At 34.9% G+C, this 22,696-nt stretch overlaps 1 protein-coding gene across 1 annotated transcript; it reads left to right on the forward strand.

Moving 5' to 3' along the window:
* The first annotated feature begins 20,202 nt into the window (after nt 1–20,202).
* LOC132310329 (polygalacturonase-like) lies at nt 20,203–21,964 on the forward strand. Its single transcript, XM_059808515.1, has 4 exons — nt 20,203–20,366; nt 20,469–20,753; nt 20,895–21,413; nt 21,543–21,964. The coding sequence occupies exons 1-4, from the start codon at nt 20,247–20,249 to the stop codon at nt 21,765–21,767; spliced, it is 1,149 nt and encodes a 382-aa protein (XP_059664498.1). The 5' UTR covers nt 20,203–20,246; the 3' UTR covers nt 21,768–21,964.
* Nucleotides 21,965–22,696: the final 732 nt, after the last annotated feature.

Genomic DNA, 22,696 nt, shown 5'->3' on the forward strand with positions numbered 1-22,696 from the left:
ACAGGAATGTCCATAAAGGTCTCACCTAAAAACATGATTCTAGTCAGATTGGATGATAATCCTCCCACTACAACAATGTACCGATGCAGGAATCTGTATACTAGATAATGCTGATGCGTCAATAGGGAATTCATATATAATTCTTAATCTCTATAATAAGTGTGTTCATTTGTGGTACAACTAGTACTCATACCATATTCTCTAACATTATACTACTAGGTATGTGAGTCATAATATGATCCTCCTATAGATAAACAATGAGTGTAAACAATCAACTTTTATCATTGAGATCATAAAATAATCCATCCTAGTGCCTTTAGAGTATCCATCAAATCAAGCATGACTATGAACTGCTTCCAACTTACTTGTCCATATTAAGCGCACATATGCAAGACTACCCCATATGTGCATATGATTTAAACTAAAATTTAGTCAAAAGCATAGCTCAAAAGGTATCCTTGAGACAGACTAAGATGGAATGCAGTTCATAATGTGTATTGATATCATCAAGGCTAAACTCTAAAATGAAAGAGATAATGTAGCATAACCGATCATAGATCTAACTATGTTAAACAGAATTTTATTATTCCTATTTGACCTCATTTCATTAAGCGTCAATTGCGAAAAACAGGAACACTACACCCTCATTGACCATATAGTCTTTGCACTATCCCAAGAAATACTCATATCCATGATCAGATCGAAGTGTTTTGATAAGTTTACCTAATTTGTGCTCTACGTCAATCTTGACACTTTCGAAATATACCAAAAGTTTAAGACTTGTATTGCATAAGGTAAATGTATCCAAAACGTGAGTAATCTTGCTTGGATGTTGTAATACCCCCAATTTTAAAAGGATAGTCTTGGCATTTTAATTATAGTTTTATTGCATTTTTGTTTGATTATTTGCTCATTTGCTTAACTAGTTAATTGTGTATTTATTTAAATTCATTGTTTAATTGTTTATTTAATTTAATTATTTGGTTAATTGTTGATTTATTTGACTTGTTTTATTTAATAGCTTATATGATTTATTTATTTTAATTCTGTGTATGCTTAGGTGGACTTAATTGGTTTATAATTTATATGTGTCGTATATAGTTTAGGTTTAGGGTTTTTCTTTTATGAAGTTATGTTAGCCGACTTATAATTAGGTTAGAATTAGAAGTAGGTTTTATAAAAGCCTATATATATATAAGTTATGTATCTGCCAAGGGTTTTAGAACCCTATTCACTTAATGTGAGGTAAGGAGAAACAAAGAGGGATTTGGGAGGAAAATAGAGAGAAACTTGAGAAAAACATAGAGAGGCTCAAGGAGGAAGGAAGGGATTGTTTCTGGAGTGAACCAAGAGCAACGGAGGAGTTGAACGACAGTCAGGAATCTGTCGAAAAACTTTGAGACGGTGGTTTAAAGTTTCAAAACTGAAACCGAAGGCAAGTTTTATTCTAACTCATTCCCTAAAACCAGTGTTCTGTGCATGCCTAGGTAGACTCTAGGGTTTAAATTAATGTTAAAACATATCTTATATGCATGTTAATTTAGACTGTAAACAATTTTATTAAGTTGACTAACTGAATTTGATTTAATGAACAAATTGTTTAAGTTTGTGTTTTAATTCTTGTTAACGATGCGTACTGGTTGTCAACAAGTTTCTAGATAATTTGGGACATTAATTGAACCCTAGAAAGCTTAATAAAAACATTACAGAGGCTCTGAACATCGCCGGAGGCGAAGAAGACGAACGGAAATCAGACTACGGCTCTTAAAGGAGAGAGAGCCGGCTCCCAAAGGTGGGGAGCCAGCTCCCATGTGTTTGGAGCAAGCTCTCAACTTTTGAGGAGTTGAGAGCCTGCCCTCTCCCTGAAACGCACCAAAATTGTTTTTAGGGTCTGTTTGGGCTGTCTGAGGTATTCTTAAGCTGTTTAAATTTCACTAACTGATTTAAATAACTACTATGGACCTATAAAAATACTGGGAAACATTATTACATTAATGCATTAAGGGATGGAGCAACATGAAATTATAGAAAAACCTGCATGTTGAATATTGTTTTGTTGATGTATTTGCTTACTGAAACTTAGCAAATCTTTTGCATATGATTTAGTAATGTTTAATCATATTTCAATAGTGTTGTAAGTATAGTGATTATCTGCAATTAACTATGCTTGGATTAGATTAAATTGATATTTTTAATATGTTGCAAACTGCATCAATTTATGGACTGTTTGGAGGATTTAAATGCTTAGCATTATTTTAGCAATTTAAAGGATTGGAACATGATTTTTAGTTCTTATAATTAATGCCTAATATGGTCATATATGTATTAAACTTTATTTATGCATATCTTGGAGTATGGTTGATGAGTACTTAATACTGTTCTATCAATTACATAGATGTTGTTCTGGACTTTGTTTGATGAACCATTAAATTCTGTTTCTATCAACTATATGGATTATGTGGATTTTATTTGATGTACTGCTTTAAGTGTTGCATCATTTATGGATCATATGCATTATATGCATCGGTATGGGACGGTGGCATATTAAGGATGGATTAGATCAAAACGCTAATTCCTACCTATTCATACATACGGAATGGATTAACTAAAACAAGTTAAATCTTACATATCTTCATATCCTGTCAACTAAAACAACTAAATGACATACCGGATGTTTGCTTTTAATTTTGCATTAGGAAGGATATTATATATATAGTTACGGTACCGTGATATGAGCTTGAGTCTCATGATCATGGTTAGGGTGCATATATCGCCTAGGATGGATAACTGGACCTAATGATGTTCCCTGGTAAGTCTAGGTATACATGACCACGTTACGTGCGATTTGCATGTTACCTTCTACTCAGGCTGAGACATAACTATGGGCTAGTGAGCGTCCTATAGTGTATATTTATACATATATGGACTACTTTAGTTATTGTTGAGCTATCTAGGATATATTTACGTATCGGGTTTCTGTATGGATTGTAGTAGGATAGAACTTGCATGTGGGCCTGACCCACTCTTATTTCTCAGGTGTTCGTCAGTTCCAGGCTTAGAACTTGATTGTGCTGAGCAGATACAGTCACTCATTCCTCCGATTACGTAGGATTGCTTTTTATGTTTAGCTTTGGATTTATTTCAGTTGTTTCCTTTTTAGTTTGGGATTTTAATAGGGGTTCACTAGATGGATTCTCGAGTTGTTTAATTAGTGGAAGATGTTAGATTATTGGATTTAATTATTTCATTTTAAGGATTATATTTTAGAATTCTTCCAGCATTAATTATTTATTTCTTAATTCTCTTTTGTAATCCTGTTTGTTTACATACTTAATTGTCTGATATCCCTCAGATCTGTGCTCGGACTTGATTTGTCGTGGCTCTAGAATCGAGGGGTATCACAGTTGGTATCAGAGTACTCCAGGTTCAAGTGTCTCTAGGGTATTTCGTATTAAGACTTCCACGTAGCATTTTCGCTTGATTAGAGCTTAAGTTTAGGATTCGTTATATTCCTATACGATCCATTTAAAATCGTACTGATGTCTGTCTTTCTGTGTTAACAGAATAGTTAACACTAGAAGAGGATAGAACATGCGAGGAAAAAACCGGCAAAAGAGAGCGGCACATAGGCAGCAAAAGCGCCTACATTGTCAGCTAGTGGAAAACTAGCAGTAATTACCAGGGTTTCAGGAGGATGATGGTCAGTTTCACAAAGAGCATGAGGAAGTCCAGCATACTCAGGATCGGGCCTACAATGAAGGCAAGAATCCAGAGTATTCTCCTCAATTAGTTTACATTATAGCTCAGGCTATAGCTGCAAGCGTAGTAACTGCACTTTAGAATCAACCACATGCTCAGCAGACACTAGAAGTAGTACCCGTGGTGTAGAATGTGTTTAAAGGTCATTATTTTACTTGCGGAGATTATAGGCATACATCCAACCACTGTCCTGGATTAGCTTAGAGACAGCAGAATAGGGGACCATAGGCAAGACGGGGGCTAACCAGCAAAGGAGGTCGTTTGGTACTTCTATTGGTACTTGTTATACTTGTGGCGAGTTTGGTCATACTTGCAAGCAGTGTCCTAGACGAGGAGATACCGGGCCGTCCCAGTAGGAGGGTACTAAATCACAAGGAGGATGGCTCTTTTAAGAGTGATCTTTATTACTGGTAGTAGTGGAGGTATTACTAAAAGTGTGGTACAGATTTAATTATGTACATTAGTACTATGTTAAAGAATATTTTACGGTTATTCTTTTGACAGTTTATGGTTTAAAGAAGTTCTTAATAAAGTGAACTGGTGGTTTTGGATCTCAAATATGTTTTATAAGAATATTTTTTAGATATTTACATCAATGGTTTTATTAAACTATTTTGGAATGTGTGTGATACGATGATAAAGGAATATCACAGTGGAGTAGTTGGTATTTGGTTAAGCAAACAAATTTTTGCTTATAACTATGTTGTGTGGGTACAAGATGATTACCAATAAGGTTATAAAGGAACTTGTATAAATCAATACGGTAAGTTTGATTTCAAAGAAAGAATTCCCAAGATAGAGCGATATTCTACATGTGATTAGGTTTCGGAATATTTTGTTTACCTTATGTGTTTTGCTCTATGAAGTATTCAGAAATTTTGGGTATTTCTATACTGATTGGTGATACTGCCATTTTACTTGAGAGTGATGTGCCTGTGACACAAAATATTGGTATACTCAGATTTTTAGTTAATCTAGTGGTCCTGGACATGTATATTTATGATGTTATTTGGGATGGATTAGTTATCGCACTACCATGCCCAAGTTAATTGTTATGATAGGTCTGTTGTTTTTACCACACCTGGTCAGGATTTGTACGTTGTTGCTATGCCACGTTCTAACGGGGTCACTAGCATTTATTTGTTCTATGTGGAGGAGGAAACGGAAGAGGAGGTTACTGTGTCATTGGATCGCATACCAATTGTACAGGACTTTCTAGATGCTTTTCAGGAGATTCCAGGGTTGCCACCTAGTCGTGAGATAGACTTTGTGATTGACTAAGCTCCAAGCACTACGCGTATTGTTAGGGCACCATACAGGATGGCACCAGTAGAGATGCCAGAGCTGGGAGATCAGATTCAGCAATTACTCAGCCAGGATTTTATACGTAGGAGTACTTCACCCTAGGGAGCACCAGACCTGTTTGTAAGGAAAAATGATGGTTTGCTTCGCCTGTGTATAGATTATAGGGAGTTGAATAAGGTTACTATTCATAACAAGTACTCTTTGCCCAGGATTGATGATCTTTTCGATCAGTTAAAGGGAGCTACATACTTTTCTAAAATTGATCTACATTTTGGATATCATCAACTTCGGGTTAGGGAGCAAGATGTTCCGAAGATAGCGTTTCTCACTAGATATGGTTCTTATGAGTTTCATGTCATGCCTTTCGGGCTAACTAACGCACCAGCAGTTTTTATGGACTTAATAAACAAAGTCTTCAGGGCTTACTTAGATCAATTTGTCATTGTCTTCATAAATGACATTTTGATTCATTCAAAGTCAGAGGACGATTATGCTAGACATCTTTGCATAGTCTTGCAGACGCTTTGTGAGCACCAGTTATATGCAGTGGTTGAGTGGAGACAGCTTACTTTACCTACCGAGATTCGGAGTTTTCTCGGATTAGTAGGATATTATCGTAGGTTCATTTAAGGGTTCTCGAAGATAGCGGGACCACTCACTCACTTAATTAAGAAGGGTGTATGGTTCGTATGGGATGAACACTGTCAAAAAACTTTTGATGAGCTCAAGAGCAAGTTGACTTCTACACCAGTTTTGTCTACTCCACAGAGCGGGATAGAGTATCTTATCTACACAGATGCTTCTTTGTAGGGTCTTGGGTGTGTTTTGATACAGGAGGAATGACCAATTTCATATGGCTCTCGTAAATTTAAGCTTCATGAGCTTAATTATCCAACACATGATTTGGAATTTGCAGCTGTGGTCTTTGCCGTACGCATTTGGAGGCATTATCTGTTGGGAGAATTTTTTAGATTATTTAGTGATCACAAGAGTCTGCAGTATTTGTTCACTCAGCGAGAGCTGAACATGAGATAGCGCCGATGGTTAGAATTTGGGAAAAACTGTCATTTCTCTATACAGTACCATATAAGGAAAGCGAATGTGGTGGCAGATGCACTCAGTCGCCAACCTGCTGCTAGTCTTTCTGCTTTATTCACCACTGAATGGAATGCTTCGAAGATAGTGGATGAGATATCAGGTGTTTTTTATGGCTTTCATGGTAGTTACACCTTCTATCATTCACAAAGTTTTGAAGACGCAACTCACGGATCAGCAGTGCATTGAAAAAATTACAGAGATAACTTCTGGGGAGGTTATATTTTACTATTTTGGGATTGATGGAGGTTTGAGGTACAAGGGACGTTTAGTAGTACCTTCTGCTAACGATTTAAGAAAGGATGTGATGACTAAGACTCATCATTCTGAGTTTTTGTTCATCCAAGAGGAGACAAGATGTCTCAAAATACGAAACGGCAGTTTTGGTGGGCAGGTATGACAAAGGACATTGCTATTTTTGTCTCTTAGTGTAGTACTCATCAGTTGGTCAAGATTAATCATCAGAGACCGTCAAGAGCTCTACAGCCACTACCGATACAAGAGTGGAAATAAGAGAGCATTTCTATGGATTTCGTGGAAGGATTGCCAAATTCTTTTAAGGATCACAATTTCATTTGGGTCATCATTGATAGGTTGACAAAATCAGCTCATTTCTTGCCTATTCGCACTAATTTCACTTCGGAGCAGTTGGCGAGACTTTACATTACAGAGATTGTGAAGTTACATGGCATCCGTTATCTATTATATCGGACAGGGATTCGAGCTTTGTGTCAAGATTTTGGACGAGTTTTCAGTAGGCTTTGGGTACAGAGTTGCATCTTAGCACTGCTTATCATCCTTAGACTGATGGACAGACCGAGCAGGTTAATCAGATCATGGAGGATATGCTTCGTTCGTGTGTTCTTAATTTCAAGGGCCACTGGGAGAATTATTTGCCACTTGTGGAGTTTGCATATAACAATAGTTTCCAGAAGACTATTGGAGTTGCATATAACCATGTCGATCTCCTATTTGTTGGATGGAGGTTGGAGAGAGCAGATTCTTAGGTCTTGAGTTTATTAAGGATACTTCTGAAAAGATTGCACTTATTAGGGATCGCATGCACACTATCTAGAGTCGGTAGAAATGTTGTGCAGATCGTCGTACTCGCGCTTTGGAGTTTCAGGTTAGGGATTAGGTTCTACTCAAAGTATCTCCTATGAAAAGAGTAATGCGCTTTGGGAAGAAAAAGAAGTTGTCACCGCGGTTTATCGGTCCATTCATGATTACGAATCGAGTTAGTGCTGTAACTTGTCGGTTGGCACTTCCAGATAATTTAGATCGCGTACACAATGTGTTCCATGTTTCCATGTTGCGAAAGTTTCGGTGAGATGAGGATCGGTATCAGCATATCGATGTTGGGGAGATTGAGTTGCAACCGGATGCAACATATTTAGTGCCACTGTGTCGTATTGTCGACCATCGGGATCAACTTCTTCATAATAAGGTTATCCCTTTAGTGCGTTTTCAATGGAGTCACCATAATGAGGCTGAGTCTACTTGGGAACGGGAGGATGTCATTCGCTCGTAGTTTCCTGAAATATTGGAAAAAGGTAAGAGCGAATTCCGAGGACGAAATTCCTTTTGTTAGGGGGGAAGAATGTAACACCGCTAATTTTAAAAGGATAATCTCGGCATCTTAATTATAGTTTTATTGCGTTTTTGTTTAATTATTTGCTCATTTGCTTAATTGGTTAATTGTGTATTCATTTAAATTTATTGTTTAATTGTCTATTTAATTTAATTATTTGGTTAATTGTTGATTTATTTGACTTGTTTTATTTAATAGCTTATATGATTTATTTGTTTTAATTATGTGTATGCTTAGGTGGACTTAATTGGTTTATAATTTATATGTGTCGTATATAGTTTAGGTTTAGGGTTTTTCTTTTATGAAGTTATGTTAGCCGACTTATAATTAGGTTAGAATTAGAAGTAGGTTTTATAGAAACCTATATATATATAAGTTATGTGTCTGCCAAGGGTTTTATAACCCTATTCACGTACTGTGAGGCAAAGAGAAACAGAGAGGGATTTGGGAGGAAAAGAGAGAGAAATTTGAGAGAAACATAGAGAGGCTCAAGGAGGAAGGAAGGGATTGTTTCTGGAGTGAACCAAGAGCAATGGAGGTGTTGAACGGCAGTCAGGAATCTATCGAAAAACTTAAAGACGGTGGTTTAAGGTTTTAAAACTAAAACCGAAGGCAAGTTTTATTCTAACTCTTTCCCTTAAACCTGTGTTCTGTGCATGCCTAGGTAGACTCCATGGTTTAAATTAATGTTAAAACATATCTTATATGCATGTTAATTCAGACTGTAAATAATTTTATTAAGTTGATTAACTGAATTTGATTTAATGAAGAAATTATTTCAGTTTGTGTTTTAATTCTTGTTAACGATGTGTACTGGTTGTCAACAAGTTTCTAGATAATTTGGGACATTAATTAAACGCTAAAAAGCTTAATAACATTACAAAGGCTCTGAACATCGCCGGAGGCGAAAAAGATGAACGAAAATCGAACTACTACTCTTAAGGGAGAGAGAGCCGGCTCCCTAAAGGAGGGAGCTAGCTCCCTCAATGTCAGAGCCGGCTCCCACATGGAGGGAGCCAACTTCCAGCTCCTTAAAGCCAGTTCCCAAGGGTAGGAAGCCGGCTTCTATGTGTTTAGAGCAGACTCTTAACTTTTGAGAGCCTGCTCTCGCCCTGAAATGCACCAAAACTGTTTTTAGGGTCTGTTTGGGCTGTTTGGGGTATTCATAAGCTGTTTAAATTTCACTAACTAATTTAAATAACTACTATGGACCTATAAAAATACTGGGAAGCATTATTACATTAATGCATTAAGGGATGGAACAACATGAAGTTACAGAAAAGCCTGCATGTTGAATATTATTTTATTGATGTATTTGTTTACTGAAACTTAGCAAATCTTTTGCATATGATTTAGTAATGTTTAATCATATTTAAACAGTGTTGTAAGTATAGTGGATTATCTGTAATTAGCTATGCTTGGATTGGATTAAATTGATGTTTTTAATATGTTGCAAACTGCATCAATTTATAGACTGTTTGGAGGATTTAAATGCTTAGCTTTATTTTAGCAATTTAAAGGATTGGAACGTGATTTTTAGGTCTTATAATTAATGCCTAATATGGTCATATATGTATTAAACTTTATTTATGTATATCTTAGAGTATGGTTGATGAGTACTTAATACTGTTCTATCAATTACATGGATATTGTTATGGACTTTGGTTGATGAACCATTAAATTCTGTTTCTATCAACTATATGGATTATGTGGATTTTATTTGGTGTACTGCTTTAAGTGTTGCATCATTTATGGATCATATGCATTATATGCATCGGTATGGGACAGTGGCATATTAGGGATGGATTAGATCAAAACGTTAATTCCTACATATTCATACATACGAAATAGATTAACTAAAATAGTTAAATCCTACATATCTTTATGTCATGTCAACTAAAACAGTTGAATGACATACCGGATGTTTGCTTTTAATTCATTAGGAAGGATATTATATAAATAGTTATGGTACCGTAATATGAGCTTAAGTCTCATGATCATGGTTAGGGTGCGTATATTGCCTAGGATGGATAACTGAACCTAATGATGTTCCTTGGTAGGTCTAGGTATACATGACCATGTTACGTGCGATTTGCATGGTAACTTTTACTCAGGCTGAAACAGAATTGTGGGCTAGTAAGCGTCCTATAGTGTGCATTTATATATATATGGACTACTTTAGTTATTGTTGAGCTATCTAGGATGTATCTGCGTATCGGGTTTCTATATGGATTGTAGTAGGATAGAACTTGCATGTGGGCCTGACCCACTCTTATTTTTCAGGTGTTCGTCAGTTCCAGGCTTAGAGCTTGATTGTGCTGAGCAGATATAGTCACTCATTCCTCTGATTACGTAGGATTGCTTTCCATGTTTAGCTTTGGATTTTGTTTCAGTTATTTCCTTTTCAGTTTGGGATTTTAATAGGGGTCCACTAGATGGATTCCCGAGTTGTTTAATTAGTGGAGGTTGTTGGATTATTGGATTTAATTATTTAATTTTAAGGATTATATTTTAGAATTCTTCCAGCTTTAATTATTTATTTCTTAATTCTCTTTTGTAATCCTGCTTGTTTACATACTTAATTGTCTGGTATCTCTCAGATGTATACTTGGACTTGATCACCCGTGACTCTAGAATCGAGGGGTATCACAGATGTTGATAAGACTACACATGTCAATGTGTGCCGACTCCAATTGTTCTTTATATCTATTTCATTTGGTTGATTAAAGCCCTTAGGTTTATCAATCCTTCAAAATAGGATTCATAAGTTGGTTTAGGGTCCTCTGCCTCACTAGGTAATAAACCTTCTTTAACCAATCTTTGAATCTCATTTTGACTGATTATAACCCAATAATAGACACTAAAAAATACAACGAGTCAGGAATAATAAATTTTCTCTTAACATTCAATCTAGAAGATGAAACATTAGTTTTTCTTACATCATGCAAATATAAAGAGCTTGTGGTTATAGTATATTAACCATCTTTCAATGTACCAGAAGTAATCGCATATCTAATCAATTTTATAAAAGCAGTTTTACCAAAAGTAACAACATAGTTTTTATAAACCAAAAGTGAAACAAGAATGAGATTTTCTAACATCTATGCATAAAGATAATTCTCTAATATTAATATCCTCATACTCTCCAATTTTAGATGTAATACTCCACTTAGCTACAACATTGGCATCAAGTCAAAAGACAAATATATATCCATATCATCGAGACTTCTGGATTCCTAAAATTCTTGTAACGAATTGCAAACATGTTTAGTAGCTCTAGAATCTATCCATCAGGAATAAATAGATACAACTACATAACATGGCTCAATGATGAAATATATATTTTCTTATGCAACGTTATTGCTTAGCTAATTTGTCCTTAAGTGTCTTAGTTGGCTGCAAAAGAAACAGTTTCCTTCGCCCTCAACATACACTACCTTATTCCCTTAACCTTTTGGATACCCATGTTATGTGCTAGCCTAGTCCTATTATCATCCTTCTTCTTTCCTTTGCCCTTCCACTTGGGCCTAGAAGAATATGGTATAGACTAGGTTAGATTGATAGGAACGCCCATACTTTTGATTATCCCTTCATATGTTACCAACTCTACAAGAATATCAGTGGATGTGAACTCAAACTGGTTCCTTATTTAGTTCACTCTAAAAGAGTCGAACAAGTTTGGTAACAAGGCAATAATCATGTTAACCTGAAACTTACCACCCAAGTCAGCCCTATTGACCTCCAATTAATTTTTAAATAATAAGCAATCATTTTTAAAATATGATCTTTTACTGGAGTTCCTTAGGTTATCTCAATAATATTTAAGTTTGACACAGTACTAAGGCATATACTCTATCTAATCTCACCAAAACATCTCATTGTCATTTAACATGTTGCTTGAAGAAAATAAAATAATACAAATATTAGCTTTGGAGCGTATTCGAGATAAACTCTCGAATGTTGCACCGGGCCATATCATTTGCCTTATTTCACTTATTAAAAGTATTAATATTCTCTTAGGTATTTTAAAGTAAAAGGATTAGGTTTAGGAGTAGTAAATACATTTTGTACCCCTAAGTTGTGAATAAAATATGTAAGTTCCTTTTCCTGTCAATGTAAATGAGGTCCAAATACATTAAATATGTTAGCAAGTAAATTAAATGTATTAGATATAATTTATCTGAATATAAATGCATTCATGCAATAAATAAGGTGAATTATTAATACTATAATGGATATTTAAAATTAAAATGAGTTTGTCAACCACATAATATAATAAATCTCAATAGAATAAGAGTTCATTATCACTATTGGTGAACAATCTCTTTTACTTAATGCAAGTCCATCAACTTCGTAGTATAATGAATCACACAATCAATATGTCAATAACTTATCCTGATGAAGGAGTTCATTATTACTATTGTTGAGATTTATTTGCTATTAAGCGAGCACTTCCATTAAAATAATAATATGTGGGTCCCTTAACTACTTTGCATGAAAAATCGGATAACTAATACGCCAATAACTTATTCAGTTGGCGAAGTTCATTATTGCTATTGGCGAGCAAATCCCATCATTTCCATATCTCTTAAGACAATGCCTTGTCTATCATATGAAATATTTCCCGATTATGTTTAGCCTTTCTAAAATCACCTAGTGTAGACCACTCCATTGGGGACTTAACACTATTGATTTTAAATTGAGTGTATAAACGTTATTAAAGCTCCAATGAAAAATAAAATATTAAATATCTTGTCATTATAATCTAGACTATTTAAATCATACGTGGTGCCTTATTTTTAAAGATCTAATTATAATGAACATTTAATATTTTTATTTTTATGAGACAATCATTCTTGTAATCTTAGACTCTTTAAATCATGCGTGGGGCCTTTTTTTAAAGATTTAATCACAATGGTTCTTATAACGAAGGCCATTAGGTAATATATAAAAATCTCCGCTCCCACTCAATTTTTAATTATTTATAATTAGGGTTTTTAATTCATGATTTAATGCACGCAAAACACTTTGATTTTAATCCAATTAAATTTAGAAAATATCTAGACTTTTAAATGATTCACTAATATTTAATATGAGGCACACTTTAAAAAAAATTTACAAAAATAATTTTTCATTTCCCAATAAGTGTCCTCTAATTAATTAGTAATCAAATTCAATTAATTTTCATAATTTAATTAATATAAATCAAGTCATTTAGATAAAAAAAATATGGATCCAATGCATTAACAATAATAATTAGCAATTAATTATTCCATGCATCACATAAATAATTAAACAACAGACAAAAATAAATAAAATGGCCAATGGAATCAGCTTTTAACATTTAAATACTATTCTTGTTGTATGGGCATCTACCAACAGCTTGTTAACACCTGTAGGGAGCTGGTACGTGCCAGGAGAAGCAAAACAGCGCTTGAGACGCGCCTACATGGACTTGCACGTGCCTGAAGGAGCTGCAGCGCATCCGTACACTCTGGCACGCGCCTAGGGATACTGCAGCGCGTCCTCACGCATTAGCACATGCTCGAGGAGCGTGTAGCTCGTCCCCACGCGCTAAAGATGTATTCATGTGTGTAGCACGTGCGACCAACCCTGGGTCAAAGTCTGGCGCGTGAGAAGCACGCTCCATTTGGTAAGGGCGCATCTTGATGAGTTGCACTGGATCATCGCCCCTGATCCAATGGTGCTGGATCCAGGTGCACGGTACAAAGGTGTACCACACCGCACCGGATCCGGTAGCCCTCCTCCGGCGTCCCCTTGTCGCCGGCGATGCTCCGGCCGCCGAAAAACAGCCAAAAATCCAAAAATGTTAATAAAAAGCCCTAAAAAATTCTGAAAAAATTCTAGAAAAATATAAAAAAAATCCAGGGACCTTATTAAATACTTTTGGACCTTCTTGAAGCTTCATAGTACCCATTGATGAAGATTACATGGCTTTGAAATTATTTATACATATGAAATATAATGAAAAATAATTAAATTACATTATTGAACTTCCTAATGGCTAAATCAAAGCCTTAATTACATTTATCCGAAAATAAAATTACATTAAACCTATAAGCTTCATCCATGGCCCAAAAAATACATCATCATCTATTCACAATTATACATACATCATTATCATGTATCAATATATATCAACATATTAAATCATACATCAACATACATCAATAAATATATATATGCATATATAAATTGGATCTATGAATGATGATTTTCATAAAAAAAAACATGATTTCTAGTAATGAATCAAACCATGCTCTGATACCACTGTTGGGAGACGTGCAAGTTTTAAAAAAAATTTGAGGGATTTTCATACATAGATCTTGATTCATCATATAGAGATAAGTTTTATGCAAAAATAAAATAAGATGTCTCATTCAATTAATAGATTGAATACTTACATCAAAGGTTTGAGTAAATCTTTAAATCTTTCCTCTAAAGTAAATGTTTTCACTTATTGTAGATCCCTTAGCGAGATCTTTTTTTTTCCTTCTTCTTGATCGTAATCTTCCCTTTAGGAATCACTAATATACTTCGATGAATGATCTTGGAGACAAGGCTTGTGGTAGCCTCCTTTAAGAAAGCAAACCCTAAAAACTAGAGAGAGAAAATATATTCCTTTTTTCTTTCAAAACGTCACCCCTAAAATATATATGGACCCATGTATATATAGGCAAAATAAAGATAAGGAAAGAAAATAATATATCCTTCTCGATCTTTAATTCACATATCTTAATTCTAATAGGACTCTTTTATCAACTTGGGCTATGAGTGAAAATCCTTTGGGCTTACTATTTTCTTGGCTACTATAAATTAATAATTGGTCTGGTCCATTAAACCATGGACCCAATTCAATTAATTCATAAATTAATTTTTACTCCACTAAAAAAAATTAATTGCACTCCAATTAAATAGTAAATAACCTCTAAGTTAATGTTGCACTTTAACCCCACTGTGCATAATTATTTATCAGATTATAAAGCCATCAATCTAACAACATAACTAATATAATTATTTTGTTACCTTTGATTATTTCTGGATTGATCGTAATAATAAAAGTTTGTTTGACAAAAATAATAATTTACTAAATAAAAATATAGAAAACATTTTACCTAAAACATACGAAGGCCTTCGAATTTTATTTATGATCAACCATAATTAATACAAAATAAATACAAGTAGTACTGATGCAAATATTGAGAATATAACCCTCTAACTATTAATTACATAACTACCCAAAGTGCCAATCTATGGATCCCGAAGTATCCGCCGAACAAATCAAAATAATTATTAATTACTAAAAAAGTTTATACTTTTCTCATGCTTGAGAGTCAAATGACAGTGATATGGAGCAATTGCATACGACGGCTCTCGCAATATATATCAACCTAACACGGGTTCAGTTCAAATCTTAGTTAATAATGAGTCCATCCATAATTACCGACTATGAACTATATATGATTACTATATATGTTCATGTATTGATCGCCATCACATACATATATAAATATCTCTTGTAATCAAGTGGACACTATCAATTCCATAATGAATCGAAACATAATACATTGAATTCAGCAATTATATAAAACATAAATATTTCAAATAAGTCAGGAACATATGTCACTTTAATCCAAATAGGAATTTGCTATGCCAGGGCATATAAATCCCAACATCAATAACAACAGGCTAAGAGCTTATTAGAGAACAACTGGTATCAGATCTAGTTAGAGGGAGGAAATTATTCCAAGAAATGGTATCAGAGCCAATGATGGGTTAGAGCCTCAAGTTGGTCTTAAAGATCAGAACTGAAGGTTAGTGTGAAGTTTGTTAAAGCAAAAGGTTGATCGTGAGGTGCTATGGAGACTCAATCAAAGATGATGATGGCATGAAGAGGATGACGAAACTGTTAACCCCTTAAATTAGCTAGCCCAGGACTTAAAAATGAAACAATTAACGAATACAAAAAGTCTTTTAAAAGGATAATATGTAGGTCTTACTAGTGAGGATCTATAACATTCTGACCATTGATGTGTACTAATAATAAATGGACACATCCTATTTAATTACCAAATAATAGATGGTAATCAAATCACTATCTCTAATTTTGTAATTGTGTGTCTATCCACTATCTTTGATTTGGTAATTAAAGATGACATATCCATTTATTATTGGTCCACATCAATGGTAGTATGCTGTAAATCCTCACTAGTGAGGACCTAAGTATTGTCCCTCCTAAAAATAAAACAAAATGGGGAAAAAATTACAAAGGAATTGAAATCTAAAAGGAAACAATTAACAGAAGGGACTAGAATAATTAACTAAAAGGAGTTGAATTATGCTAGGAAAGCTAAACTAAATAAAATAAAAAAGCATGATTTAGAAAGAAATTCTATTGATGCATTTAATTTTGAGGTGCTCGACCTCTTACAAAGATGAATTTCATAATACTTATAGAACAAATACAAAGAGTCCAAACACAACAACTCCAAGAAATAAAATAAGAGAGCTATATCACTATGCCAAACCTATCCACTAAATAACACTTATCACTAAATGATTTATCCCTTGTATAAAGCTTAAACCATTATAGTGTAAGACAGTGGTGGCAATGGTGGTGGAAGGTGGTGAAAGGAGGTGGCGGTGGTGATAAAAGGTGGTTGAAGGTGATGGTGGTGGTGGTGGTGAAAGGCGGTGGCGACGGTGGTGGTAGAAGGTGGTGGAAAGCAATAGAAGTGGTGATGGCAGCGACGGTGGTGGTGGTGGTGAAAGGTGGTGGTGGAAGGCGGTGGTGGTGAAAGGCGGCGGTGGTGGTGTAAGATAGTGGTGATGGTGGTAGTGGTGAAAGACGGTGGCGGTAGTGGTGGTGAAAGGCGGTGGCTGTGGTGGAAGTGGTGGTGGTGGAATGTGGAAGACGATAGTGGTGGTTGTAAAAGGTGGTGGTGGTAGAAGTGATGAAAGGCGGTGGTAGTGGCGATGGTTGGGGCAAAGGAAAGAGGTGTCAATGGTGAAAGACAGTGGTAGTAGTGGAAAGCGGTGGGTGGTGGCGAAAGTCGATAGCGGTGGTGGAAGGCGGTGGTAGTGATGAAAGGTGGAGGTGGTTGTGGTGGAAAATGGTGGAAGATGGTGGTGATTTTTGGACTTGGAACATGAGAGTTTTTGAGAAGTTGATTTTTAAAAAAAATTACTTGAGAATGAAATGACCATTCCATAGGTTTAGTTATGGAATGGATTTTCATTCCCAGTAATGGATTTTTATTTCAATGGAATGGACATTCCCACTTTAAATTGCATATCAAACAATTGAATGGTTGGAATGGGCATTCCATTCCTATACACCAAACGCAACATAAGTATTAGGGATGGACTCTATCGTCCCTAAAGCCCTCAGTTTTTTACGATAGAAACATTTAGACCGACCCTAAAAACCATTTGTCACACTAGTTTTAGTGACGGATGATTTTGACTTTTAGGGACGGTTTTGGGACTTTCAGTGACAGTTTTGGCCGTCACTAAAACCCAGTTTTCTTATAGTATAAAAAAAGACAATATACAACCATCAACCCTAAATGTCAAAGCCCCACTTGCTCACTCATCATATTATTATAGCTAAAAAAAGACAATATACAACCATCAACCAAAATGGATGGGAGAGATAGCGGGATGGATGGATGAGGAATCCTTAGGGGAAAAAATGTGTCTCTCCCATTTTTTTTTTTTTTTTTTTTTTTTGGTTGATTGGATCAGAAAGGATGGATGGGATGATACTTTTTTATTTTTTTATTTGGTTGGAAGGAAGGGAAAGAGAGTTTTTATATTTGTTTACCAATATACCCTCACTGTATAAAATAATAAAAGGTAGATATTCATTTGAATTTTTTTTTTAAAAGGTTAAAATTGAAAATTGTATATTTATAAGTAGTTATTCATTTTCTCTCTCCTCCCTTCCCCCCAAAATTGGGCGGATAGAAAAACATAAGAAAGGAAGGATGCTTCATCCCTCCTTTTTTCCTCCCACTCTTCCCTTCTTTCCAACCAAACACAACAAGCTTCATCCATCTCTGCTCTCATCTATCCTTCCTCAATCCTTCTCTCCAACCAAACATAGTATAAGAGAGTGCGCATTGATGCATGACATAATTTCAATCAGTTGGACGAGTCCGTCTTTTATCATAAAAGAGGTTCTTTTCATCCACTAAATTTAACTAGTAGGCCATGTTATTTTTTGGGTGAAAACCTTCGTTTAGAACCCCAAAATCATATTCTTATGTCTTATAGGACGTCTGTTGAATATTTTGAAATTTTTGTTTGTGGCCTTAACAAAGTCGGAATGGTCTGAATTTTGGTATTTAGTAGTTTTTAGTAATCATCACACCTTAAATTTCCCTACAACACCCGCATATGGAGAATGTTTGCGTAAATGATTCCAATGAAGATGTTTAGATGGCGACTTAATAAAGCACATTGTACTGGACCCATTTTTCTTTCTTAATTGTGGTTGTATAAAAAGAAAAGAAAATTGTACTGGTCCCATTCTTCTAGAACACCCTCCGCACACAAATTTTGAGCAAAAAAAAAAAAAAAAATCCACAACCCCTTCTATTCTCCCTTTCCGTCCATTTTTGGGTCAACAACACCAGAACCCCTTTCTGCCTTTCATCTACTCATTTATGGCCCTTCACCTTTTACACCTTATTCAACCCCATCGTGAGAACTGGTACCCACTCTTTGGCTTGTCCCTAAAACTTTATCCCATGGGCTTGTGTCTTCACACCAACAACCTCTTCGTGTCATTATCAACTTTGATTGAGTCTTCCTAGCACCTCACGATCAACCTTATGCTTTGATAAACTTCACACCAACCTTCAGTTCTAATCTTCAAGACCAACCTGAGGCTCTAACCCACCAACTACTCTGAGACCACTTGTTGGAGTTATTTCTTCCCTCCAACTAGATCTGATACCACTTGTTCTCCAATAAGCTCTTAGCTTGTTGATGTTGAGATTAAAACCCTCCTTCATTAGAAGCATGACCATCATCACATCAATTATACAAGCATATATGGAGATAATAATCATACACATCTACTCACAACACAATATTTTATATGGTCACACTACTCTAGGACTGCGTCTATGAAGAGAAATATTTTACTATTACGTATAAAAAACAATATACAACCATCAACCCTAAATATTTGTATACAGAATATGATTTTTTTTTTTTTACTTTTTTTTTTTTTTTTTTTTCAGTACTCCTTTTAGTAATTTGGTTGACATCTGTTTGTAGATCTTTTGTCCGCTTTGGTTTAATAATATTTGACCTGGGAAAAAAATCTACTCGTATATATTTGATTCGCTATTTCCTTGTTTTTAAAAAATTTGGTTGCTTATGTACTAGTTTTGTTCCTTTACACAACTACCATATAATTCTTTTAACCGTTAATAAATTCAGAATATTCGAAAAAAAATTAGATTACAAAGAAAAAAACAGTGAAAGTTTCAATCTGCCATTTTTCCGTACAAATAATCTGTGCTAAATGCATCTTGATCTTTGGAATCTTGGGTTAGAAATTTATGAACAGTATGAGGTAAGGCATATTTTAAACTAGCAGATGCTATTTCTGTAAAAAATTCATGGTAACTTTCAAAATATGGACAATATTAGCAGTCATTTTGTTGATTAGCAGACAATTAAAAATAGTTAGGAGTCAGATGTAGTTCGTTTGAAGGAATCAAATGATTGACAACACATCTTGTTTAGGTGTTACAAGACATCATAGACTTTGTCCATTGCGGAATGTGGCAGATATCTTTAGTAATGAATGTGTCCCTTAATTATTATTAATTTTTTTATTTATTTATTAGAGTACAATAATATTAAAAAATAATTATAGTATAACTTAATATAAGTAAGTTAAATAAGAAAATTTTAAAATTTTGGGTCTTCGGCCTTAGGCAATCGCCTAAGTCAATAAGACTCCAGCCGGCTTACATTTTGCTGATTAGCAGATATTTAAAAATAGTTAAGAATCCGATGTCATTCGCTTAACGGAATCAAATGATTGACAACGCATCTTGTTTAGGTATTGCAAGAAATCATAAACTTTGTCCATTGCGAAATGTGGATATGTGGCGGATATGTCTTTAGTAATGAATGTGGCCCTTAAATATTGAGGGAAAAAATATATTTGACCTTCGAATCAATAAAATAGTAAAAACATATTTATAAAAAGGAATGGTTAAGGTAGGAGGAATTTGAGCCAACATATTAAACCCTGATTAATGGACAATATTACAGAACATTACAACCAAATTCAGAGTTTGAATTAGCTAAAATTGGTTGGGGGTTTGAGTGGTGATGAGCTTCCATTTTACACTATAAATATGTGCAAAAGAAGATTGGATTTTCAACACAACACATCCATTCTGGTCAACAAATTCAACCAACACATTGCTAGAAGAAAAAGAAGAAGATGGGTTTGAGATTAAGTATCAAGGCCATTTCTCTTCTGCTAATTCTAGCACATGTTGCAGAAGGAGGGGATTTTGATGTAACAAAATATGGTGCGAAACCCAATTGCGATGTCAAACAGGTGATAGAAAGAGCTTTAATAATTTAATTTTGTTTACGTACGTGCATTAATAATCAATCAATCATTTCTGGATCAATAATGTATGCTTCAATTTAATTTCAGGCTCTAATGAGTGCTTGGAAAGAGGCATGTTTATGTCCAACTCCAAGCACAGTCACAATTCCACCAGGGCTATTTCCGTGTGGTCCGGTGGTCCTTGAAGGTCCTTGCAAGGCTCCTATCGGGGTTATACTCAAAGGCAACCTCAAGGCCCCAGCTCTCGCACAAATCCCTACCGAAGCCTGGATTGTTTTCCAAAAAGTTAATGGTTTCACCCTATCAGGTGGTGGATCCGTCGATGGCATGGGTGCCGATGCTTGGAAAACTAAAAACACAAAACGTCCCGCTGTAAGCATGCAGATTCATATAAATATATATTTGCAATTCCATCTTAAATTTCCAACATGAATTTTAGTTTCTGTTAATTAACAAATGATGCGTCGTATCTGTGTTGTACGTATTTGTGATTTGTGGATATATAACATGCAGAATTTAAGGTTCAACTACGTAAACAATTCTATGATCACTGACATAACTACCAAGGACCCCAAAATGTTCCATATTACTGTATTGGGAGGCAGTAATATGACTTTTGCAAAGCTTAACATCATTGCACCAGGAGATAGCCATAACACTGATGGACTCCACATTGCACGTTCAAACGATATTAAAGTCCTTGATTCAAAAATAGCAACAGGGGATGACTGCGTATCCTTTGGCGATGGAGTCTCACGCACTAACATCGAAAAAATTGCCTGTGGACCTGGCCATGGCATCAGCATTGGGAGTCTCGGCAAGTACCCAAATGAACAACCTATCCAGGGAATTACAGTTAAGGATTGCACCTTCAGCAACACAACCAATGGAGTAAGAATTAAAACATGGCCAGGATCCCCTCCTAGCGTTGCAGCTGATATGCATTTCGAGGATCTGATCATGAAAGAAGTCTATAACCCCATCATCATTGATCAAGAGTACTGCGATGCAAATTTAAAATGCCCACCAAAGGTACGTACTACTTCAACTGCACTGCCTAGCTAGCTAATACGTACGTTGTTTTCTTTCTTTTTTCACAAAGAAATTTAACCATTCGAATGATTAATTTGCTAATCACTTTCGGTGTTCATACATTTTCAGCCTCCATCTCAAGTCAAGATCAGCAAAGTCAGCTTCAAAAACATTCGTGGCAGCTCCTTAACCGACGTTGCTATCAAGCTTGTTTGTAGCAAGACTCTGCCATGCCAAGAAGTGGAGATAGGTAACATTGACCTGACATTTAAAGGAGGCGCTGCCAAGTCTCTAGTCACAAACCTTAAGCCAACTCCTTGCGGCAAAATAAATCCTGCACTCGGTCCAGCTTAATCTTCTTGATTCTTCTTCTTCTTTTAATCTTCTTGATACTAATGTGCTTGAAACAAATGACGGAATGGTTGTGGCTGTGAACTCTTACCAAAGTGTATTCTTTATTGATTAATAAAGATTCACTATTGGAGATATGTGATTGGCCTCAGCATCTCAAAATTATAACATCGTTCAATTCATATTTTTATTTTTTGTCATCTTCTTCCAAATTTACAGCTCTTGTTTATTGATTATCCGGTTTGATCAAGGTATCAAATCCTTTTTATGGTACCAAAACATAAATAAGCCGTTAGTGTATACAGGGGCACACCCTGGAATTTTAACTTGGGGGAGCCAAATTAATAGTGTAAAAATAATAAAAATTTATAGGTAGTAATTTATATATTTTTTGCAATAGAAGTCTTATAATTCTTAATGTAAAAGACTAACTAAAATAAGAAATTATGCTAAAATAACTAATAATTCCTATACAAAATTTCTAATTATTAGGGTATTGATATGCGGAAAGTTAATTTATATTAAAACTGAACCAAAATGTCATACATCTACTGTGAAAGTTCTGCCGACCACAATTTAAAGATGGTGAAATAATTCATATAAAAACACAAGGGCCAAAATTTTAAATATTTTTTTTACTTATATTAAGTTATACTATAGTAGTAATTATTTTCTAATTTTATTAAACTCTAATAAATGCAAAAAATATATATATATATATATATTAGGCCTCAAAGATTTATATCCTAAAATAACTTATTTTGTTTCTTTTTTTCTCTCCAGCTCCCTCGATTTTATATTAGGTCTCAAATATTTATATCCTACTATAACTTAATTATTTCTCATTTCTCTCTTCTCTCTCATTCCGATTTTATATTAAGCCTCAAGTATTTATATTCTAAAACTTCTTTTTTCTATTTTCTCTCTCCTGC

Source organism: Cornus florida, unplaced genomic scaffold (genome assembly GCF_030987335.1).
Source record: "Cornus florida cultivar Cherokee Brave unplaced genomic scaffold, ASM3098733v1 CherokeeBrave_3.0.0_Hap2_Chr05, whole genome shotgun sequence".
In the NCBI taxonomy this organism is placed as follows: Eukaryota; Viridiplantae; Streptophyta; class Magnoliopsida; order Cornales; family Cornaceae; genus Cornus; species Cornus florida.